At 37.6% G+C, this 26,134-nt stretch overlaps 1 protein-coding gene across 2 annotated transcripts in view; it reads left to right on the top strand.

Annotated features, from left to right (window-relative positions):
• Positions 1-26,134, top strand: part of PPP2R3A (protein phosphatase 2 regulatory subunit B''alpha) — a 217,867-nt gene that overhangs the window by 115,252 nt on the left and 76,481 nt on the right. For both annotated transcript variants that reach the window (XM_042956215.1, XM_042956216.1), the window contains exon 7: positions 22,474-22,548. In XM_042956215.1, coding sequence (XP_042812149.1) covers positions 22,474-22,548 — 75 coding nt within the window. The remainder of the gene's footprint in view (positions 1-22,473; positions 22,549-26,134) is intronic.

Genomic DNA, 26,134 nt, shown 5'->3' with positions numbered 1-26,134 from the left:
AGTGCTGTGGTCAGAAAAGGTACATGGTATGATTTCAGTCTTTTTGTATTTGTTGAGGCCTGATTTGTGACCTAATGTGTGATCTATTCTAGAGAATGTTCCATGTGCAGTTGAAAAGAATGTGTATTCTGCTGTTTTAGGATTTGAATGTTCTGAATATATCTGTTAAATCCATTGGTCCAGTGTGTCATTCAAAGCCATTGTTTCCTTGTTTATTTTCTGTTTAGATGAGCTGTCAGTTGATGTTAGTGGGGTGTTAAAGTCCCCTACTATTCTTGTGTTGTTCTAAGTTCTTTTATGTTTTTTAGTAATTGTTCTATGTATTTGAGCGCTACCATGTTGAGTGAACAAGTACTTACAGTTGTTATATCTTCTTGTTGGGGCGTCCCTTTATGATTATATAATGCCCTTCTTTGCCTCTTTTTACATCTTTGTTGTAACGTCTAATTTGTCTGATATAAATGTTGCTACTCCAGCTTTCATTTGCATGATAAATGTTTCTCCATGCCCTCACTTTCAATCTATAGGTGTCTTTAGGTCTAACATGAGTCTTTTGTAGGCAGTGTATTATACATGGATCTTGTTTTTTTATCCATTCTGTTACCTATGTCTTGTGATTGGAGCATTTGGTCCATTAACAGTCAAAGTAATTATTGATAGATATGTATTTATTGCCATTTTATTACTTGTTTTGTCATTTTTCCTGGAGATTTTCTGGGATCTTTTCTTATCTTTGTTACCTTTGATCTTCTTTTAAGTCAGAGTCTCCTTTAATATTTCTTACAGGGCTGGTTTAGTGGTCACAAACTCCTTTAGTGTGTGTCTAAACTCTTTATATCTCCTTCAGTTCTGAATGGTAGCCTTACTGGATAGAGTATTCTTGGCTGCGGATTTTTCCCATTTACCACTTTGAATATATCATGCTACTCCCTTCTGACTTGCTCAGTTTTTGATGAGAAACCTCCAGCTAGTCTTATGGATTTTCCCTTGTAAGTTAAGGACATCTTATGTCTAAGTGCTTTTAAGATTTTTTTCTTTATCTCTGTATTTTGCAAATTTAATTAAATTATGTCTTCGTGTTGGCCTGATTTTGATGGAAATTCTCTGTGTCTCATGGATCTGGATGTCTGTTTCCTTCTCCAGCTTGGGGAAATTTTCTGCTATTATTTCTTGAAATAAATTTTCTGCCCCCTTTTCTCTCTCTTCTTCTAAAACTCCTATAATACAAAAGTTATTAAAACAATAGTTTGATGGAGTCACTGAGTTGCCTAAGTCTATTCTCGTGTTGCATAATTCTTTTTCTCTTTTATTCAGCTTCATTATTTTCCATTAGTTTGTCTGCTAGGTCACTAATTCATTCCTCTGCATCTTCTAGCCTGCTGCTCATTGCATCAAGCGTGTTTCCAATCTTATTTATTGCATTCTTCATCTCTAATTATTTCTTAACTCTTTTATCTGTGTGGTAAGGATCTCACTGATGTATTCTTTTCTCACGCCCTTATTATTGTTGCTTTAAATTCTTCATCAGTCATGTTACTTATATCTGTTTTGCTTAGATCTCTGGCCATGGCCTTATCTTGTTCTTTCATTTGGAGTAAATTCCTCCATCTTGGCATTTTGTCTAAGTCTCTGCCTTCTTCTGTGTGTTAGAAAAACCATGTATGTCTCCTGCTTCTGAAAGTAATGGCCTTAGGAAGAAGAGGTCACTTAGTGCCTAGTAGATACTTCAGGGAGTATCTCCAGTGTGTGCTGCATTACTCTGCTATTGTGTGTTGTGTGTCTACTATTGGCTGCTCTGTCCTTCAGGCCAGTTACCTGCAGAGGCTCTCCTTGCCTACTGTGGGCAGTGTTTGGTGCCTGGCATGAATGTGGCAAGTTTTAACTAGGTTGCTCTGGTCTGCTTTTGCAACGAGGCCTGACACCCAACTCCATCAGAACTGAGGCTCCACAGAACTCTCTGGTTGGGAGACATGGTGTGGGCAGGGGTTTGTACTGGTCTTTTGGAGGAGGGGCCCACTGCACTGGGACTGAAGCAGCTTGACTGAGAAAGGCAGTCCTACCAGTCAGAGCACAGTGGAGTGGAGCTTGGTGTAATCAACTTAGGCAGCCAGTGTCAGCTCTGTGCTTCTTCCCACAGGTGGCTCTATGTTTATGCTGAGGGGAAGGGGAGGAAAATAGTGCCAGCTAGCTCCTTTGTTCCTGAAGAGGCATCTCCATGAACACTGCCTGTCAGGTTTGCACTCTAAGAAGAGCAAATAATCTCCCCACTGTGTGCTCCAGGTGTTCTTCAAATTGCTGTTTCAGTACTCTTTACCTTTAGGTTGTTTGCCTGCCTTCTCTCCAGGAGCAGCACAGTCTCTGTTGGCCTCTATCCCAAGCCCTTTGGCCTCTAAAACTCCAGGCTTTAAGTCCTGCTGGTTGCAAGGACTCACAGAATTCAGCCCTCTCATTTTCCAAGCCAATGGCTTTGGGGAAACCTTCCCCTTATACATCACCCTGTATGCTCTTCTCTCTCTCATCCTTCTCTGCAACCATGGCTCCCTCCCTTCTGCAGCACCTGCAGTCTGTTTCTCCCATAAAGCAGGTGTGGCCTACCTTCTTCAGTGTAGCCTCTCCTCTCCTTTTAGTTATGGACTTTGTTCTGTCAGTCTTCAGGTTGGCTTCTGGGGCATTTAGGATGATTTGGCAGTTGTGTTCATGTGATGAAATGAGCCTAGGGTCTTCCTACTCTGCCGCCATCTTTCTATCTTACTCCAATTTCTCTTAAAAATAGTAGGAAATTTTAACACCACACTTACATCAATGGATAAATCATCTGCACAGAAAATCAGTAAGCAAACAAGTGAGCTTAAACAACACATTAAACCAGATGGACTTAACAGATATATATAGAATATTCCATCAAAAAAAGAGAAGAATACACATTATTTTTCAAGTGCACATGGAACTTTCTTCAGGATAGATTGTGTTAAACCACATAACAAGTGTCAGTAAATTTAAGAAGACTGAAATATATCAAGCATTTTTTCCAACCACAGTGGTATGAAAGTAGAAATCAATTACAAGAAAAAATTACAAGACCCATCTATATGCTGCCTACAAGAGATTCACTTCAGACCTAAAGACACATTCAGACTAAGAAAAAAAAAAAAAAAACAAACACAAAAAAAAACCCCACAAAAGCTAAATAACATAATACTAAATAACCAGTGGGTCAGTGAGGAAGTCAAAGAGGCAATCAGAAAATACCTTGAGACAAATAAAAATGGAAACACAACATTCAGAAATCTATAGGATGGACATAGCAAAAGCAGTTCTAAAATGGAAGTTTATGATGCAAGCCTGCCCTAAGAAACAAGAAAATTTTCAAATGAACATTCTAATCTTACACCTAAAGAAATTAGAAAAAGAAGAACAAAGACCCAAGTTAGGAGAAAGAAGGAAATAATAAAGATCAGAGTGGAAATAAATAAAATAGAGACCAAAAAATGGAATAAAATCAACAAAATTAGGAGTTTTTACTACATGCAATATAATGAAACTGTACTACTATCTTATACCATATACAGAAATAAACTCAAAATGGATCAAAACCTTAATATAAGTCCTAAAGCTATAAAATTCCCAAAAGAAAACATAAGCAGTAAACTCTTAGACATAACTTTTAGAAATACTTGTTTGGATTTGTCTCCTCAAGCAGGGGCAACAAATGCAAAAACACTTGGGGCTGCAGCAAACTAAAAAGCTTTACACTACAAAGGAAACCATCAACAAAATGAAAAGGCAACTGTACTAAATTGAAGAAGATGTTTGCAAATGATATATCCAATAGAGGGTTAATATTTAAAATATATAAAGAACTCCTATAACTCAACACCAAAACAAACAATCCTCAACTTAAAAAATGAGCATAGGACCTGAATAGACATTTTTCCATGGCAGATGGCCAGTAGACACATGAAAAGATGCTCACTGTCATTAATCAGGAAAATGCAAATCAAAACCATAATGAAATATCACCTCTTGCCTGGCAGAATAGCTGGTCTTCAAAAAGACCAGAAATAGCAAGTGTTGACCAGGATACGGAGAAAACAGAACTTTGTGCACTATTGGTAAATGTAAATGGTGTAACCCCTATGGAAAACACTATGGAGTTTCCTCAAGAAATTAAAAATAGAAAAATCATACAATCCAGCAATTCCACTTTTGTGTATTTTTCCAAAGAAAATGAAAACTCTTATCCAAAAAGCTATATGCACTCCTATGTTCACTGCAGCATTATATACAATAACCAACATATGGAATGAACCTAGTGTCCATTAATAGATGAATGAGTAAAGAAGATGTGGTTTGTACACACAATTGAATATTACTCAGCCTTAAAAAGTAATGAAATCTTGCCATTTACAGCAACATGGATGGACCTAGAGGGTGAATGCCAGAGAAAAACAAATACTGTATGATTTCACTTGTATGTGGAATCTAAAGCACAAAACAGAAACATACTCATAAAGACAGTGAACAGATTGGTGGTTGCCAGAGGGGAGGTGGTTGGGGAGATTGGCAAAATAGGTGAAGGGGATTAAGAGGTACAAACTTCCAGTTATAAAATAAGCAAGTCACAGGGATGTAAAGTACAGCATAGGGAATATAGTCAGTAATGTATTAATCACTTTATATGGTGACAGATGGTTGCTAGATTTATCATGATCATTTATAATGTATATAAATGTTGAATCACTGTTATACACCTGTAACCAATATAATAGTGTATGTCAATTCAATTTTTAAAAAATCAGGCAAGAAATACAAAATAATGGTTTTCAAGATGCTGGATATCTAGCAACAGAAGATAGTGATTGCTGAGAGACAGAAAACTGTGAACAAGGTCAGCTTTAGGATTGTCCCAGCTTACTGCCTTGAAAGAGTTTTCAGGGCACAGTGTGGGAATGGGGACTCCAGGCAGAGTCCATGGGTTTAGGAGACAGACTCCCTGGTTTTAGGAGACAGAGGTGAGAGCTAGGAGGACCAGGGTGGTGAGAATACTTGGGACAGAGCACCAGGGAGAAAGCTCCATACATCTTTAGAAATACTCCATGAATATTCAGCAGAGTACTGGTCAGCAGATGTATGTGTGGAAAGTAACCAAAGCTAAAGAAAGAGCTATTCAGGGGCGCCTGGGTGGCTCAGTCGGTTGAGTGGCCAACTTCAGCTCAGGTCATAATCTCGCGGTCTGTGAATTCAAGCCCCGCGTTGGGCTCTGTGCTGACAGCTCAGAGCCCGGAGCCTATTTCAGATTCTGTGTCTCCCTCTCTCTGACCCTCCCCCATTCATGCTCTGTCTCTCTCTGTCTCAAAAATAAATAAACGTTAAAAAAAATTTAAAAAAAAAGCAGCTATTCACAATTAGAGGGAGCAGTACTATACCTTTGGGTCACACACAGAGCCAGGAATAGTATTTGTCCCTACCAGCCAGACTGGAAAACCTCATAATACACAGGACTGGGTAGAATAGTCATGGGAGTCTTACTCCAGTAATGGAGAATAATTAGCCCTAAATTAAGCATTGCTAGGTCCTGCCCAACCAATTTAGAAAGTAAGATCCACAAGAATGAAAGGATTTCAGAGTAACTTAACAGCATCCAAGAGCATAACTTGAGGGGGTGCCTGGGTGGCTCAGTCGGTTGAGTGACCGACTTCGGCTCAGGTCATGATCTCACGGTCCGTGATTTCGAGCCCCGTGTCAGGCTCTGTGCTGACAGCTCAGAGCCTGGAGCCTGCTTCTGATTCTGTGTCTTCCTCTCTCTCTGCCTCTCCCACTCATGCTCTGTCTCTCTCTGTCTCAGAAATAAATAAACATTTAAAAAAAAGAGCATAACTTGAAAATATTTATAAGAATATGTAAACATCTATCATTCAAAAAGGTAAAATTCATAATGGCTGATGTCATCAGCCATGCAAAAAAGCAGAAAAATACCATAGATAATAAGGGGAAAAAAATCATTTGAAACTGACCCAGAACTGACACAGATGTTAGAATCAGATAAGTACATTGAAACAGCTGTCATAACTGAATTCACTATATCCAGAAAGTTAGACATGGAAGATTTATATTTTAAGAGACCCAAGTTGAACTTGCAGAGATGAAAACTAAGATGTCTGGGGTGCAGAATACACCAGATTGGTTTAATAGCAGATTAAGCATTGCAAATGATATGATTAGTAAATTTGACACAACCACTGAAAATAACAGTTACAGCTAAAAAGCAAAACCTTTTAAATAAAATGTGTTATAAAGAGTAGTCAGTAAACTCAAAAGGAGGAAGGAAAGGAAGAAAAAGGGGAACAAAGAATGAATGGGACAAAAAACATGATAAACTTAAACCTAACCATATCAATAACACATTAAATATAAGTGATATGAATACTCTCAAAAAGCAAAGATTAGACAAAACAAGACCCAAATATATGTTGCTTGAAATAAATGTACTCTAATTATAAACACAAATGGATTAAAAGTAAAAGGAGAAAAAGATATGGCATGCTAACACTAATCAAAAGGAAGCTCTTACAAATAAATGGAAAGACATACTGTGTTCATGGATTGAAAGATTTAATATTGTTAAATGCTCATTCTACTGAGAGCAGTCTATCCAGATCAGCTCAAGCTCTGTCAAAATTCCATATGTCCCCTTCCCCCACCCTCTGGCAACCACCATTCTGTTCTCTGCTTCTATGAGTCTATTTTAGATACCTCATATAAGTAGAATCATAAAGATGTTCAGTGATACAGTTTTAGTTATGCAAGACAAATTAAGTTCTAGACATCTGTACAACATAGTACATGTAGTTAACAATACTGTATTGTGCAATTTAAATTGTTAAAAGGATAGATGTTAAGTATTCTTACCAAAACAAACAGACAAAAGAGAAAAAAACAACAAACTTTTGGAGGTGATGAATACGTTACTACATTACCTTAACTGTGGTGATGATTTCCTATGATGGCTACATATGTCCAAACTCATCAAATTGTATATATTAAATATGTGCAATTTTTTTGTATATCAGTTATTCCCCAGTAAAGTTTAAAAATACCAATGGCATTTTTTGCAGAAATATAAAAAACAATTCTAAAATTCATATGAAATTTCAAAGGACCTGGAATAGCCTAAACAATCCTGAGAAAGGAGAACAAAGCTGGAAGCTTCACACTTCCAAATTTCAAAACATATTGCAAAGCTATAATTCTTGCATATACAGTCAAATGATCTTCAGCATAGGTGCCAAGACTACAGTGGGGAAGGATGGTCTCTTCAACAAATAGTGTTGGGAAAACTGGATATCCACATGCAAAAGAGAGAAGTTACATTCTTATACCACATACAAAAATTAACTCAAAATAGATTAAAGACCTAAACGTAAGACCTGAAACTATAAATCTCCTAGAAGAAAATATAGGGGGAAAACTTCATGACACTGGATTTGGCAGTGATTTAGTTGATATGACCAAAAAAGCGGAAGCAGCAAAAGCAAAACCAGACAAATGGGACTACATCAAACTGTAAAATTTCTGCACAGCAAAGGAAAGAATCAGCATAGTAAAAGGCAACCTATAGAGTGAAAAGAAAAAAAAAAAACTTGCAAACATATCTGATAAAAGGTTAATATCCAGTATATAAAGAACTCTTACAACTCAATAGCAGCAACAATAAAAATAACTTGATTTTAAAAGAGCAAGGACTTGAATAGACATTTCTCCAAAGAAGATGAAATGTCTAACAAGCATATGAAGAGACGTTCAATATCAGTAAATAAGCAGGGGAATGCAAATCAAAACCACGGTGAAATATCCCGTCATACCTGTTAGAATGGATACTATCCTTTTAAAAAAAACTGTTGGTAAGGATGTGGAGAAATTGGAATACTTACACACTGATGGTTAGAATGTAAAATGGTACAGTCTCTATGGAAAATAGTATCAAGGTTCCTCAAAAAATTTAAAATGTAACTACTGTGTGGCTCAGCAATACCACTTTGGGGTATATATCCAAAAGAATTGGAAACAATCTCAAAGAGGTCTTTGCATTCCTGTGTTCATTGTGCCTTATTCACAATAGCTAAGAGGTAGAAGCAATCTAAATGTCCACCAGATGATGAACAGACAAAGAAAATGTAGTATATACATATAATGAAGTATTACTCAGCCTTTATTTTTTATTTTTTATTTTTTTAATTTACATCCAAGTTAGTTAGCGTATAGTACAACAGAGATTTTGGGAGTAGATTCCTTAATGCCCCTTACCCATTTAGCCCATCCCCCCTCCCACCCCTCCAGTAACCTTCTGTTTGTTCTCCATATTTAAGAGTCTCTTATGTTTTGTCCCCCTCCCTGTTTTTATATTATTTTTGCTTCCCTTCCCTTGTGTTCATCTGTTCTATGTCTTAAAGTCCTCACAGGAGTGAAGTCATATGGTATTTGTCTTTCTCTGACTAATTTCGCTTAGCATAATACCCTCTAGTTCCATCCACGTAGTTGCAAATAGCAAGATTTCATTCTTTTTGATTGCTGTTACTCAGCCTTTAAAATGAAAATAAATTCCATCACATGCAACAACATGGATAAACTTTGAGGGCATTATGCTAAGTGAGATAAGCCAGGTACAAAAAGACAGATACGGCACTACTCTGCATATTTGAGGTATCTAAAGTAGTCAGACTCCTAGGAAGAATTTCTTGCCAGAGCTTAGGGTGGGGAGGGTGTGTAGGGAGTTGTTTGGTGGGTGTAGAGTTTCATTTATGCACAATTGGAGTGGGAGGCACCTGTCGCACAACAATGGATAAGTGGTTGACAGTATTGTACTATACAGTCAGAAATTGTTGGGAGGATGAATTTTATGTTATGTTGGGTTTTTTGCCACAAAAAGAAAAGAAAGCCGGGCAGCTGTATTAGTATCAGACAAAGTTTTAAAGTAAATACTGTTGCTACAGAAAGATAAAGGGATCAGTTGATTCATCAGGAACATAACAATTCATGAAGACTAAAATAAGAATGATACAGGGATCAATTCATCAAGAATATAACAATTCATATATTCAAGAATATGACAATTCAGTATAACAACATGGTGAATCTAAATGTTTATGGACCCACCCCACTCACAGCAATGGACAGATCATCTAATCAAAAAATCAACAAGAAAACAATGGCTTTGAATGACACACTGGACCAGATGGACTTAACAGATATATTCAGAACATTTCATCCTAAAGCAGCAGAATATACATTTTTCTCCAGTGCACATGGCATATTCTCCAGAATAGACCACATACTGGGACACAAATCAGCCCTCAGCACATACAAAAAGATGGAGATCATACCGTGTGTATTTTCAGACCACAACACTATGAAACTCAATATCAATCACAAGAAAAAATTTGGAAAGGTAACAAATACGTGGAGACTGAAGATCATCATACTAAAGCATGAATGGGCTAACCAAGAAGTTAAAGAGCAAATTAAAAAGTATATGGAAGCCCACAAAAATGATAACACCACAACCCAAAACCTCTGGGACGCAACAAAGGTGGTCATAAGAAGAAAATGTATAGCAATCCAGGCCTTCCTAAAGAAGGAAGAAAGATCTCAGATCTTACACCTTACGCCTTAAAGAGCTGGAAAAAGAACAGCAAATAAAACCCAAAACCAGCAGAAGACAGGAAATAATAAAGATTAGAACAGAAATAAATGCTATCAAAACCAAAAAAACAGTAGAACAGATCAATTGAAACCAGAAGCTGGTTCCTTGACAGAATTAACAAAATTGACAAACCACTAGCCAGTTTGATCAAAAGGAAAAAGGAAAGGACCAAAATAAAACCAAGAATGAAAGATTCAAGAGCTGAAGATGCTGGCATAGGAGGACACTGGGCTCACCTCGTCCTGCTGATCACTTAGATTCTACCTACATCTGCCTAAATAACCCAGAAAGCCACCAGAAGACCAGCAAAATGGACTCTCCGGAGCCAAGCATAGACAAGAGGCCTATGGAAGAGGGTAGGAAGGGCAGAGAGGCGGTGCATGCTACACAGACTGATGGGAGGGAGCCAGGGCGTTGGAGGGGCAGCCCGCCCAGCAAGGCAGAGCCCCCAAAGTCTGGCTTGCAGAAGCAGAGGGGCCAGACTCCGTGAGTTCTGACAGCCAGCGGGACTTAGCATCTGGAATGTTAAAAGTCAACAGCTCTGCTCTCAGAGAGTGGGGAGGATGAGAGGACACCAGGAGGGAGAGTTGTTGAGCCCCGGAAGACAGAGCTCAGCTCAATGGGGGAACAAAGGTGCTGGTAAGTGCCATTTCCCTCTCCCATCCCCCAGATGATATTCCAGAGGGAACCAGTTCCCATCACCAAACTTGGTTGCACCGTGCAAACACCCAACACTGTGCTTCTGTGGATCCATCCCTCTGCCTCCTTCCGGTGCTGCAGGGCCCCTCCCACAGGGGACCACCTACAGCAAAGCGAACTAAGCCTGCCCCTCCCGCCCCTGTGCACCTTGCAGATCCACCCTGGCTAATAACTCAGATCCCATCGAAGCTGCACCACAAGCCTGGCAGTGTGCAAGTAGCCCAGACAGGGGCCACACCACTCCACAGTGAGTCCTGCCCCTGGGAGAGGGAAAGATAAAGTACACACCAGTCTGACTGTGGCCCCAGCGGTGGGCTGGGGGCAGACATCAGGTCTGACTGAGGCCCTGCCACTAACACAAGTTACTCCGGACGGCACAGGGGAAGTGCCCTGTGGTTTGGAGCCACTGCAGGGACTACCCAAAATGACGAAATGGAAGAATTCTCCACAAAAGAAACTCCAGGAAATAGCGACAGCTAACAAATTGATCAAAAACAATTTAAGCAATATAATGGAACAAGAATTTAGAACAATAGTCATAAAATTAATCACTGGGCTTGAAGAGAGCATAGAGGACAGCAGAGAATCTATTGCTACAGAGATCAAGGGACTAAGAAATAGTCATGAGGAGCTAAAAAATGTTATAAATGAGGTGCAAAATAAAATGGAGTCGACCACAGCTCAGATTGAAGAGGCAGAGGAGAGAATAGGTGAATTAGAAGATAAAATTATGGAAAAAGAGGAAGCTGAGAAAAAGAGAGATAAAAAAATCCAGCAGTATGAGGGGAGAATTAGAGAACTAAGTGATGCAATCAAACGGAAATATATCCATATCATAGGAATTCCAGAAGAAGAAGACAAGAGAGAGAAAGGGGCTGAAGGTGTACTTGAACAAATCATAGCTGAGAACTTCCCTGATCTGGGGAAGGAAAAAGGCATTGAAATCCAAGAGGCACAGAGAACTCCCTTCAGATGTAACTTGAATCAGTCTTCTGCATGACATATCATAGTGAAACTGGCAAAATACAAGGATAAAAAGAAAATTCTGAAAGCAGCTAGGGATAAACAGGCTCTAACTTACAAAGGTAGACATATAAGAGTAGTGGCAGACCTATCTATTGAAACTTCGCAGGCCAGAAAGGACTAGCAGGAAATCTTCAATGTGGTGAACAGAAAAAATATGCAGCCGAGAATCCTTTATCCAGCAAGTCTGTTATTTGGAACAGAAGGAGAGATAAAGGTTTCCCAAACAAAAACTGAAGGAATTCATCACCACTAAACCAGCCCTGCAAGAGATCCTAAGTGGGATTCTGTGAGTGAAATGTTGCAAGGACCACAAAGTACCAGAGACATCACTACAGGCATGAAACCTACAGACATCACAATGACTCTAAACCCATATCTTTCAATAATAACACTGAATGTAAATGGACTAAATGCTCCAACCAAAAGACATAGGGTATCAGAATGGATTAAAAAAAAACCCATCTATTTACTGTCTACAAGAGATTCACTTTAGACCTGAGGACACCTTCAGATTGAAAGTGAGGAGATGGAGAACTCTCTGTCATGCTACTGGAAGTCAAAAGAAAGCTGGAGTAGCCATACTTATATCAGACAAACCTGACTTTAAATTAAAGGCTGTAACAAGAGATGAAGAAGGGGATTATATAATAATTACAGGGTCTATCCATCAGGAAGAGGTAACAATTATAAATGCCTATGTGCCGAATACGGAGCCCCCAAATATATAAAACAATCACAAACATAAGCAACCTTATTGATAAGAATGTGGTACTTGCAGGGGACTTTAATACCCCACATACAACAATGGATAGATCATCTAGACACAGGATCAATAAAGAAACAAGGGCCCTGAATGATACATTGGATCAGATGGACTTGACAGATATATTTAGAACTCTGCATCCCAAAGCAACAGAATATACTTTCTTCTCGAGTGCACATGGAACATTCTCCAAGATAGACCACATACTGGGTCACAAAACAGCCCTTCATAAGTATAAAAGAATTGAAATCATACCATGCACGCTTTCAGACCACAATGCTATGAAACTTGAAATCAACCACAGGAAAAAGTCTGGAAAACTTCCAAAACCATGGAGGTTAAAGGACACCCTAGTAAAGAATGAATGGGTCAACCAGGCAATTAGAGAAGAAATTAAAAAATATATGGAAACAAATGAAAATGAAAATACAACAATCCAGATGTTTTGGGATGCAGCGAAGGCAGTCCTGAGAGGAAAATACATTGCAATCCAGGCCTATCTCAAGAAACAAGAAAAATCCCAAATACAAAATCTTAACAGCACACCTAAAGGAAATAGAAGCAGAACAGCAAAGACACCCCAAATCCAGCAGAAGAAGATAAATAATAAAGATCAGAGCAGAAATAAACAATATAGAATCTAAAAAAACTGTAGAGCAGATCAATGAAACCAAGAGTTGGTTTTTTGAAAAAATAAACAAAATTGATAAACCTCTAGCCAGGCTTCTCAAAAAGAAAAGGGAGATGACCCAAATAGATAAAATCATGAATGAAATGGAATTATTGCAACCAGTCCCTCAGAAACACAAGCAATTATCAGGGAATACTATGAAAAATTATATGCCAACAAACTGGACAACCTGGAAGAAATGGACAAATTCCTAAGCACCCACACACTTCCAAAACTCAAACAGGAAGAAATAGAAAACTTGAACAGACCCATAACCAGCAAAGAAATTGAATCGGTTATCAAAAATCTCCCAACAAATAAGAGTCCAGGACCAGATGGCTTCCCTGGGGAATTCTACCAGACAATTAAAGCAGAGATAATACCTATCCTTCTCAAGCTGTTCCAAAAAATAGAAAGGGAAGGAAAACTTCCAGACTCATTCTATGAAGTCAGCATTACTTTGATTCCCAAACCAGACAGAGACCTAGCAAAAAAAAGAGAACTACAGGCCAATATCCCTGATGAATATGGATGCAAATATTCTCAATAAGATAGTAGCAAATTGAATTCAACAGCATATAAAAAGAATTATTCACCATGATCAAGTGGGATTCATTCCTGGGATGCAGGGCTGGTTCAACATTCGCAAATCAATGTGATACATCACATTAAGAAAAGAAAAGAACCATATGATCCTGTCAGTCGCTGCAGAAAAGGCATTTGACAAAATTCAGCATTCCTTCTTAATGAAAACCCTCAAAAAAAGTCGGGGTAGAAGGAATATACTTAAACACCATTAAAGCCACTTATGAAAAGCCCACACCTAATATCATCCTCAATGGGGAAAAACTGAGAGCTTTCCCCCTGAGATCAGGAACACAACAGGGATGTCCACTCTCACCACTGTTGTTTAACATAGTGTTGGAAGTTCTAACATCAGCAATCAGACAACAAAAAGAAATCAAAGGCATCAAAATTGGCAAAGATGAAGTCAAGCTTTCACTTTTTGCAGATGAAATGATATTATGCATGGAAAACCCAATAGACTCCACCAAAAGTCTGCTAGAACTGATAACATGATTCCAGCAAAGTTGCAGCATATAAAATTAATGTACAGAAATCAGTTACATTCTTATACACTAATAATGAAGCAACAGAAAGACAAATAAAGAAACTGATCCCATTCACAATTGCACCAAGAAGCATAAAATACCTAGGAATAAACCTAACCAAAGATGTAAAAGATCTGTATGCTGAAAACTATAGAAAGCTTATGAAGGAAATTAAAGAAGATATAAAGATATGGAAAAACATTTCGTGCTCATGGATTGGAAGAATAAATATTATTAAAATGTCAATACTACCCAAAGCTATCTACACATTCAGTGCAATCCCAATCAAAATGGCACCAGCATTCTTCTCGAAGCTAGAACAAGCAATCGTAAAATTTGTACGGAACCACAAGAGACCCCGAATAGCCAAAGTAATATTGAAGAAGAAGACCAAAACAGGAGGCATCACAATCCCAGACTTTAGCCTCTACTATAAAGCTGTAATCATCAAGACAGCACGGTATTGGCACAAAAACAGACACATAGACCAATGGAATAGAATAGAGACTTCAGAACTGGAGACCATGGCCAAAAGTATGGCAAACTCATCTTCGACAAAGCAGGAAAGAATATCCAATGGAAAAAAGACAGTCTCTTTAACAAATGGTGCTGGGAGAACAGGACAGCAACATGCAGAAGAATGAAACTAGACCACTTTCTTACACCACTCACAAAAATAAACTCAAAATGGGTAAAGGGCCTAAATGTGAGACTGGAAACCATCAAAACCCTAGAGGAGAAAGCAGGAAAAAACCTCTCTGACCTCAGCCGCAGCAGTTTCTTACTTGACCCATCTCCAAAAGCAAGGGAATTAAAAGCAAAAATGAACTATTGGGACCTCTTGAAGATAAAAAGCTTCTGCACTGCAAAGGAAACAATCAACAAAACTAAAAGGCAGCCAACAGAATGGGAAAAGATATTTGCAAATGACATATCAGATAAAGGGCTAGTATCCAAAATCTATAAAGAACTCACCAGAGTCCACACCTGAAAAAACAAATAATCCAATGAAGAAATGGGCAGAAAACATGAATAGACACTTCTCTAAAGAAGCCATCCAGATGGCCAACAGGCACATGAAAAGATGCTCAACATCGGTCCTCATCAGGGAAATACAAATCAAAGCCACACTGAGATACCACCTCACGCCAGTCAGAGTGGCCAAAATGCACAAAGCAGGAGACTATAGATGCTGGAGAGGATGTGGAGAAACGGGAACCCTCTTGCACTGTCAGTGGGAATGCAAACTGGTGCAGCCACTCTGGAAAACAGTGTGGAGGTTCCTCAAAAAATTAAAAATAGATCTACCCTATGACCCAGCAATAGCACTGCTAGGAATTTACCCAAGGGATACAGGAGTGCTGATGCATAGGGGCACTTGTATCCCAGTGTTTCTAGCAGCACTTTCAACAATAGCCAAATTATGGAAAGAGTGTAAATATCCATCAACTGATGAATGGATAAAGAAATTGTGGTTTATATACACAATGGAATACTACTTGTCAATGAGAATGAAATGTGTCCCTTTGTAGCAACGTGGATAGAAGTAGAGAGTGTTGTGCTAAGTGAAATAAGTCATACAGAGAAAGACAGATACCATATGTTTTCACTCTTATGTGGATCCTGAGAAACTTTACAGAAGACCGTGGGGGAAGGGAAGGAAAAGAAGAAGGGGGACAGAGGGAGCCAAATCATAAGAGACTCTTAAAAACTGAGAATAAACTGAGGGTTGATGGGGGGGAGGGTGGGAGGGAGGGGAAAGTGGGTGATGGGTATTGAGGAGGGCACCTGTTGGGATGAGCACTGGGTGTTGTATGGAAACCAATTTGACAATAAATTTCATAAAAATAAATAAATAATAAAAGCTAAAAAAAAAAGAATGAAAGAGGTCCCTGATGAACATGGATGCAAAAGCCCTCAAGAAGATATTAGCCAACCAGATCCAACAATACATTAAAAAAATTATTCACCATGACCAAGTGGGAATTATACCTGGGCTGCGGGGCTGGTTCAATATCCGCAAAACAATTAACGTGATTCATCACATCAATAAAAGAAAGAACAAGAACCATATGATCCTCTCATTAGATGCAGAGAAAGCATTTGACAAAATACAGCATCCTTTCTTGATAAAAACCCTCAAGAAAGTAGGGATAGAAGGATCATACCTCAAGATCGTAAAAGCCATATATCAATGACCCAACGCTAATATCATCTTCAATGGGGAAAAACTGAGACCTAAAACCCTAAGGTCAGGAACAAGACAGGGATGTCCACTCTCCAGTGTTATTCAACATAGTGTTGGAAGTCTTAGCATCTGCAGTCAGACAGCATAAAGAAATAAAAGGCATCCAAAACAGTGAGGAGGAGGTCAAACTTGCACTCTTCGCAGATGACATGATACTCTGTATGGAAAACCCTAAAGATTCCACCAAACAACTGCTAGAACTGATGCATGAATTCAGCAAAGTCGGAGGATATAAAATCAACTCACAGAAATAGGTTGCATTCCTATGCACCAACAATGCAGCGACAGAAAGAGAAATCAAGGAATTGATCCCATTTACAATTGCACCAAAAACCATAAAATACCTAGGAATAAATCTAACCAAAGAGGTGAAAAATCTATACACTGGAAACTATAAGAAGCTTGAAGACACAAAAAAATGGAAAAAGATTCCATGCTCCTGGATAGGAAGAACAAATATTGTTAAAATGTCAATATTACCCAAAGCAATCTACACATTCAATTGCAATCCCTATCAAAATAACACCAACATTCTTCACAGAGCTAGAACAAATGATCCTAAAATTTGTATGGAACCAGAGAAGACGAATAGCCAAAGCAATTTTGAAAAAGAAAACCAAAGCAGGAGGCATCACAATCCCGGACTTCAAGATATACTACAAAGCTGTAATCATCTGGACAGTATGGTACTAGCACAAGAACAGACATTCAGATCAATGGAACAGAATAGAGAACCCAAAAATGGACCCACAAACATATGGGTAACTAAACTTTGACAAAGCAGGAGAGAATACCCAATGGAATAAAGACAGTCTCTTCAGCAAGTGGTGCTGGGAAAAGTGGATAGCAACATGCAGAAGAATGAACCTGGACCACTTTCTTACACCATACACAAAACTAAACTCAAAATGAATGAAAGACCTAAGTGTAAGATGGGAAGCCATCAAAATCCTTGAGGAGAAAGCAGGCAGAAACCTCTTTGATCTTGGCCACAGCAACTTCTTACTCAACACGTCTCCAGAGGCAAGGGAAACAAAAGCAAAAATGAACTACTGGGACCTCATAAAAATAAAAACCTTATGCACAGCGAAGGAAACAATCAACAAAACTAAAAGGCAACCGACAGAATGGGAGAAGATATTTGCAAACGACATATCAGATAAAGGGTTAGTATCCAAAATCTATAAAGAACTCATCAGTGTCAACACCCAAAAAACAAATAATCCAGTGAAGAAATGGGCAAAAGACATGAATAGATACTTCTCTAAAGAAGACATCCAGATGGCCAACAAGCACATGAAAAAATGCTCAACATCACTCATCATCAGGGAAATACACATCAAAACCACAATGAGATACCACCTCACACCTGTCAGAATGGCTAACATTAACAACTCAGGCAACAACAGATGTTGGCGAGGATGTGGAGAAAGAGGATCTCTTTTGCATTGTTGGTGGGAATGCAAGCTGATGCAGCCACTCTGGAAAACAGTATGGAGGTTCCTCAAAAAATTAAAAATGGAACTACCCTACTAGCCAGCAATTGCACTACTAGGCATTTACCCAAAGGATATAGGTATGCTGTTTCGAAGGGGCACAAGCACCCCAATGTTTATAGCAGTACTATTAGCAACAGCCAAAGTATGGAAAGAGCCCAAATGTCCATCGATGGATGAATGGATAAAGAAGATGTGGTAGATATATACAATGGAGTATTACTCAGCAATCAAAAAGAATGAAATCTTGTCATTTGCAACTACGTGGATGGAACTCAAGAGCATGATACTAAGTGAAATTAGTCAGAAAAAGACAAATATCATATGACTTGTATGAGGACTTTAAGAGACAAAACAGATGAACATAAGAGAAGGGAAACAAAAATAATATAAAAACAGGGAGGGGGACAAAACATAAGAGACTCTTAAATATGGAAAACAGGGTTACTGGAGGTGTTGTGAGAGGGGGGGATTAAGAACTCTACTCCTGAAATCATTGTTGCACTATATACTAACTAATTTGGATGTAAATTAAAAAATAATAAAGTTAATAAAAATTTTAAAAAAATTTTAAAAAAATATTAGGTAACAAAATTTTTAAAAACAAGATAAAAATAAATGTGGACCTTACAACAGACCTTCAAAATGCATGAAGTAAAATCTGATAGAACTGCAAAGATACATTCACAATTATAATTGCAGATTTCCATGTGCTGCTCTCAATAATGAACAAGTTGAGAGAAATCAATAAGGATATAGAACATTTGAACAATACTATGAACCAACTTGACCTAATTGACATTTATATTACTCTTTACCAATCAGCAGTAGAATACACGTTCCTTTAACATGTAAACAGAATATTTACCAAGATAGACCATATTCTGAGCCATAGAAGAAATCTCAATAAATTTTCAAAATTCAGTTCATAAACTGAATCATCACAGAATAAAGGATTTCTTTGACTTTAATGGGATTAAATTAGAAATCATGAAAGATCTTTGAAAATTCTCCAAATATTTGATAACTAGCACTTTTAAATAACCCATGAGTCAGAGAAGAAATCAAAAGGAAAATTAAGAATTATCTTGAACTGAATGAAAACATGTCAAAGTTTGTGGGATGCTGCTAAAACTGTATTTAATAAGAGAGTTTGGAAAGTTTACAGATGACGTGATCAGAATACAAAAATCAATTCTCCTTCCATATACCAGCAACAGAAATTGGAAATTGAATGCCATTTGTAATACCACCCAAAAATATTAAATACTTAGAGATGAATCTGACAAAGGTGTGCAAGACCTGTACACTAAAAACAGCGAAACGTTGCTGAGAGACATGAAATAAGATTTATATAAATGGAGAGAGAGGTCTTTACGAGTGGGAGAACTTGAAATTGTTACGATGTCAATTCTATGTTAGCTTTGACTTGTACAACCATAGTAATGTTCAAATACTCTCCCTCTAAGAAATAATGAATTAAAATCAACCTGTAACTGTGGGAAAGAAACTCAGAATAAAATAATAAACAGTAGCAAATGAACTAAACTGTATTATAACCACATCAAAGAGGATGAAGGAGAGAGCTAACCTAAGTAACCCTGGAAAACAGTATTTTAATTGGATACCATATGACTAACGACAAAAAGAACTATGCACAAATACTGTACTCTCTTTAGTAAATTTGTTTCTCAGTGCAGTATAGGTTGGCCGTTGCGTTAAAGTTACAAAGGAAAGAGGGAAGGTTAGAATGAACCTTGTGGTTAGAACCCATTATCTATATGATTACATAGTTTTTAACATAAATAGATAAATATAGAAAGAAATAGAAGTGTGTATGCGTGGATTAGTATACAGGAGTTCCCCCTTTATATGCAGTTTCATTTATTCAGTTATTGAGGTAACTGCAGTCTAGAAGCAGATGATCCTCCTGACATAATGTCAGTTGGTGAGTAGTGGCCCAAGGCTACGTCACAATGCCTAAGTTAATCACCTCATTTCATCTCACCGTGAGGCATCTTATCATCTCATATCACAAGTTAAAAGGTGAGTACAGTAGTACAATGATATATTTTGAGAGAGAAATCATATTCACATAACTTTTATTGCAGTATATTGTTATAATTATTGTATTTCATTATTGTTGTTAACCTCTTACTGGGCCTAATTTATAAATTAAACTTTATCATATGTATAGGAAAAAACATAGTATATATAGGGTTCACTACTGTTTGTAATTTCAGGCAGCCCCTGGGAGTCTTGGAAGATCTCCCCAGCAGATAAGGGGAGGACTGCTGTACATACATATATTCCTAGTTCTTCCTGCTAAGAGGGTCCAGGAGCAGTGACACCCTAGAAGTAATGAGCACCTCTAGCACCCAGATTTCTACATGGTTTTTAAATACCATTTTCCAATAAAGGACCCAGGGCTCTTTGGGGAAAAGGGTTGATTCCAGGATTGTAACAAGGAAAATATAATATGATCCTGGACCATGTTGTGATACCAGAAAGTATAAAAGTGCTTGCAAAAGGATGGGGCATGTCAAGAGGACACAGGGGCCAACCTGATCGAGTTCCCAGTGGCCACAGCAATATCAATTTGAGCAACAAAATAAATAATGATAGTGTTGGATTGTAACCCATAGAATAAAGTAAATACCCATGAATCTATACTGATATGAACTGAACAAATATGTGGGAGAGGAGGGATAGCTCTTCCTTACAAAAGAATTCTAGTTAATAAATGTAGAAAGAATGAGGAAAATACAAAATAAACAGCACAGTATAAATGTCATAGGTTCTACAAATGACTGCTAATATCACTGGGAAAAAATTTGCAGAGAAACAGGATATTAGCAGAGTCTCCAAGTATCTCCCCCTACAAGATTTATTAACTATTGCGGGAAAATAAGATAGCAAACCCAGCAGTCACCATTTCAGCCAAATGTGATCAATATTAACTCTACAAGATATAAGACATAACTACATCATACTCTCATATGACTGAAAAGGACACAATACCACTTCTGTCATATATCTGCTGAAAATGTGTAATCTTAATCTAATCATGAGAAAACAGACAAAACCATGTTGAGAGACATTCTACAGAATAATTGACCAGGACTCATTAAGAATGTCAAAATCATAAAATACAAGACTGAGGAACTGTCAGAGTTCCGTGAGACAGTGAGACACAAGAACTAAACTAGGATCCTGGAACAGAAAAAAACACTAAGGGAAAAGCTGGTAAAATTTGAATAATGTCTGTAGTGTAGTATTGTACCGATGTTCATTTCCTAGTTTTGATCATTATACTATGGTTTGTAAGTTGTTGCCATTATGGAAAGCTGGGAGAAGGGCATAGAAATCTCTAATATTTTTGTAACTTTTCCCTTGGTCTAAAATTATTTCCAAATAAAAAGTTAAATAGTAAGGTCCATTGCTTTGAGACTGTGTTGGTAGGTATGTATAGCTAACCATTCTGAAGAATCGAAGAAAAGCGATAATAATTGATGTCTGTCCATTTATAACCAATTAATAGATTATATCTATGTTGGCATTGCTGTTGCCTCTGGTTATTAAATTAACAGTAATCATCTCCAATAGGTTTTCCAGGTTTATTCAAAGTGCTTTAAAATTTAATTAGAAAATAAAAATGGTTGGGTTGCCTGGGTGGCTTGGTCAGTTAAGTGTCCAACTTCAACTCAGGTCATGATCTCACAGTTCATGAGTCCGGGCCCTACATCAAACTCTGTGCTGACAGCCCAAAGCCTGGAGCCTCCTTCAGATTCTGTGTCTCCCTCTCACTCTCTGCCCCTCCCCCGCTCATGCTCTGTCTCTCACTCAAAAATAAACAAACATTAAAAAGAAAAAAGAGAAGAAAAATGGTATTTCAGGGTTTTAAAATTCTAATAGTCTTCCATGAGAAAAAGCAGATTTTAAAATAAAACTAAAATCTGGGGCGCCTGGGTGGCTCAGTCGGTTAAGCATCCGACTTTGGCTCAGGTCATGATCTCGCGGTCCGTGGGTTCGAGCCCCACGTCAGGCTCTGTGCTGACCACTCAGAGCCTGGAGCCTGTTTCTGATTCTGTGTCTCCCTCTCTCTCTGACCCTCCCCCATTCATGCTCTGTCTCTGTCTCAAAAATAAATAAACGTTAAAAAAAATTAAAAAAATAATAATAAATAAAATAAAATAAAATAAAACTAAAATCCTAAATTAAAAATAGATTTGTCCACACAGTTATTCTGATGGACATTAGCTGACCCATACAATTTAACATAGATTTCAAACTACTTGGCTACATGGCTATTTTTTTTCCTCAGGTATTTCCCATGTCTCTAGGTTAAGAAAGAATCATTATAGTTGGCTTGTGTCTTGTCACTTGTGTGTGTAAATTTCTCTTAACCACCCCTACCCCAGAATCTGTGTGGTGAATTTCCCTGACATGCCTTGACATGTTAAAATTACATATCTCTAAGATATTTGATTCACAAACCACCAAATATAGTTAAATTACAATTTTAATGTTTTATTGAAGTATACTAGCATATCAAAAAGCACACATAAGTATGCTTGTAATAAAATTTGTATTTAATAAAGTGTTAAATTTTAAGTGCATTGTTCAGTATTCCAAAAATAGCAGGTTTGCTCAACTGGCTACTTACTCTACAGGAAAGAAAAATTCTGTTGGCGTTTAGTTTTTTTATTTTGTTTTTTGGTGTGTTTGTTAATTTGGTTTTGGTTTTAATCTTCTTTAGGATGTGGTAGATACACACCCTGGCCTCACGTTCCTGAAAGATGCTCCAGAATTCCACTCTCGCTACATCACCACGGTAGGCTGCGTCCATTTTTGTCTTAATATAACTCTCCAAGTTTCCTTTTTATCACTGTCTACTATTCAGGTTTTCAGATCTTTATGAAAAAAGTAACATGGACTATAATGATTATTTTAAGTGGAAGGAAGGTACCGTAAAATTGAATTCATGATTTATGTCTATTTTCCTTCTTATAAGTACTAAGTCTTAAGAGGTCTCTTGTCTACAAAATTAGAGTAATATATTCATCCTGTCTGGTCTTGTGAGGTACCTTTTTGCTTTGTTATTGATATTGACATTTAGCATTTGCAAATAATACTGAAAAGAAATTTCATAACGCTTTCCCAGAAAAAGATATGTCTTTCCCAGAAAAAGATGTGTCTCAAAGTTAGAACCGGAAATGATAATGAGAAATAGCTACATGTAATTAGAAAACAAATCATATAAGAATTTAACAGAACATGCTGACTAGTCATAGGCAAGGCATGAATTATGAGTCAGAGCACACAGACCTGGAGTGCACATTGCAACCACATCGGCATCTTTGCCCAAGCTCCCAGATTATCCAAAGATGAGCCCCAGGACAAACCCCTCTGTCATAGCCACACTCAAGCGAGATAGCCCTTGTATCTGGCTCACATCTTCAAATAATATTACAAGGCATCCCCTCTGAGGAGAACCTTCTCAGGGTACTTTTTGTTGACCATTAATATCTTGGGTTCTGTCAAGCTACAGAATACTACCATTTTTCTCCTTTAGGAACTTCATTCTTGGCTTTTACATTGGCTCTCTTCTGTTGTGAAACTTTGTAAGTCTTTCTTTGAGCCAGAAGGTGTCACTGTCTTCTAAGACTATCTCAAGTTATTTTTGACTGTTAACCACACCACTGTACTAAATTCCTGCCACCACAGTCGCCCTGGTACAGTCACCCTTGTTTCTCACTTGGATTACTTCTAATTGGCCTTCCTGCTTATACCTTCATTGCCCTAAAGTCCCACAAAGCAGAGTAATCCTTTGAAAATGTAAGATCATGTCACTCCTCTGTTCAAACCCTCCAGTGGTTTCCATCTCAGAGTAAAAGCCAACATTCTTCCTTGCCAAGACTCTCCCTAATACCACCCCCCCCCCAAACCCCTGCCACACACACACACACACACACACACACACACACACACCCTTAGACACCCTTACAACATATGTAATCTCATCTCTCCTATTACCCTGCCCCTCCTTTACTGTGTTTTGGCCATAGTGGTGTCCTGGAACAAACCAACTCCACTGCCTCAGGTGCTTTTTTCTTACTCTTTCCTCTGCCTGAAATAGTCTTCCTACAGATTTCTGCATGACTTTGCTCTTTTACTTCATGCAGCTATATGCTCAGATATTCCCTTATTAGTGAGGCCTTTTCTTCTTCACCCTTCTTCTCCCTCTGCCCCCGCCCCTGTACTCTCTCTTTATTCATTTGTTCTGCTTTATTTTTCTTCTTAGCTCATACATCATCTGATATTTAAATTTTAAATTCTCCTCTGTCGTAGAAACTCCATTAGAGCAGGGAATTTGTCTATATCTTTCACTGCAGAATCTCCAATACCTAGAATAAGGACTAGCACATATTAGATACACAGTATTTATTGAGTGAATAAATGAAATTATATATGCTTAAGAATTCTACACATTAACTCTGGCTTCAATCCCATAGGGAATTATTGGTTCTGATTGTTGATTGTTCTATAAATCCAGGGCATATTAATAGCATAATTTAAAATCTTAAGTGCTGGAAAAGATCTTAGAGATAATCCAGCTCAACCTTCTACCAATTCAGAAAATTCTGTCTACAGAGGAACTCTTTATTGGAATTTATTCTTAGAAAAGATGTTTAAATAATAGAATTGTAAAGTAGAGATAAATTTTCTTTCCCTACACCTTCTATTTGTTGAAGTATGATCCTTGGACCCATGATGGTCTGTGGTCATCTAGCAAGTGGTCTCCAGGAAGTTTTATAATTTCAGAATAAAAAGCCATGAAACAGTTTTGTTCACATATAATTCATATTTTCCTAGAAATTCTGTCATGTTAATCATTGAACAAAGAGAACTAAATTGGTCACTTAACAGAATACAATTAATTATCTCTGCTCACACATTTTCATGGCATTTGCATATTATTTATATCTTTAAAATTTATACTCTGTTATTATTATGCTTCTTTATCCCCAATTCACAAAACTAAATCCATCATTACTCAGAAATACTGGGGCACCTGGATGGCTCAGTCGATTCGGCTGTGCTGACAGCTCAGAGCCTGGAGCCTGCTTCAGATTCTTTGTTTCTGTCTCTCTCTCTCTGCCCCTCCCCTGCTCATGCTCTGTCTCTCTCTGACAAAAAATAAATTTAAAAAATAAAGAACTTAAAAAAAAGGAATTACAAAACTATAAAACAATTGTGATGAAATAATGATAACAGGGTGATTCAAAACAGCATCATATCATAAATAGTAAACAAGATCCAACTGAGACTGTAGAATATGAATCTTTGTGTACTAAGATAAGTGCATCTATTGTGATAACTTCATAGTGCCATCTAAAAAAGGAAAATGCAGGGGCGCCTGGGTAGTTTAGAGCCCTGCTACAGGCTCTGCACTGACAGTGTGGAGCCTGCTTGGGATTCCCTCCCTCCCTCCCTCCCTCCCTCTCTCTCTCTCTCTCTCTCTCTCTCTCTGCTCTTCCCCACTCATGCTCGCTCGCTCGCTCTCAAAATAAATATTTTTAAAAATTAAATAAATAAAGAAAATGCATATAAAATGTATCACATGAATATCTGGAAACAGAATTTTGTTAAAGGACTGGTTATCTATTCTCCCCAGTGCCTTTTCTATTGGGAAATCTGGTCAAATAATGGCATGAAGTCATTGGAACTTATGCATTACTTCAGAGTACAGTGAGTTTTTCTAGAAGAAATGCAAAATAGGTTTTCTAGTATGAAATTAATGAAATGTTGTTAATGGCATAAAAGTGAATGAGAGAGGCATCATTCTCTATCCTGCTCGTAGCAAAAACTGATCAGATCATGCTATTTCTAAGATACTTAGGAAGATCAAGCTTGAAATTTAAGACCGCTATCTCAGAAAAATCTAAATTAATTTATTGAATGTTATATAATCTCAGTGCCATATGATGTAGAACAATTAGTATATTCTTTTGTTTGCGTGTCAGAATTATTCAGTTATTTTACTTTGTTTAGTTGAAAGAAACTGACACAAAGTATGACTCAAATATTAGCTTATGTGTGGCACTCATATGATGAAGAAAAGTTGGTCAACTTTTTATTTCTATTTATCACTAAAAACCTGTGCTATAGGAAAAGGCTTTTCATTTGTTTAGTTAATTATTTTGCCAGCTGTTTTTAGACGGAAGGACAGAGCACCAACTATGCATACAGAAAAAAGAACATCACTACTCAAGAGAATGCACCCAAAATTACTCCGTATTCTTCTTTATTTCCACAGACAAGTTAGCATTTGAAAAATAAGTCTCTTGAAAGTGAATGGAAATGAAAATTGGAAATACTAGCAACTTACAGTCTTGAGTTTGCAGTTTCACATGCCA

The sequence above is a fragment of the Panthera tigris genome, chromosome C2, assembly GCF_018350195.1.
Source record: "Panthera tigris isolate Pti1 chromosome C2, P.tigris_Pti1_mat1.1, whole genome shotgun sequence".
In the NCBI taxonomy this organism is placed as follows: Eukaryota; Metazoa; Chordata; class Mammalia; order Carnivora; family Felidae; genus Panthera; species Panthera tigris.
This window is presented reverse-complemented; position numbering and strand designations above follow the sequence as displayed.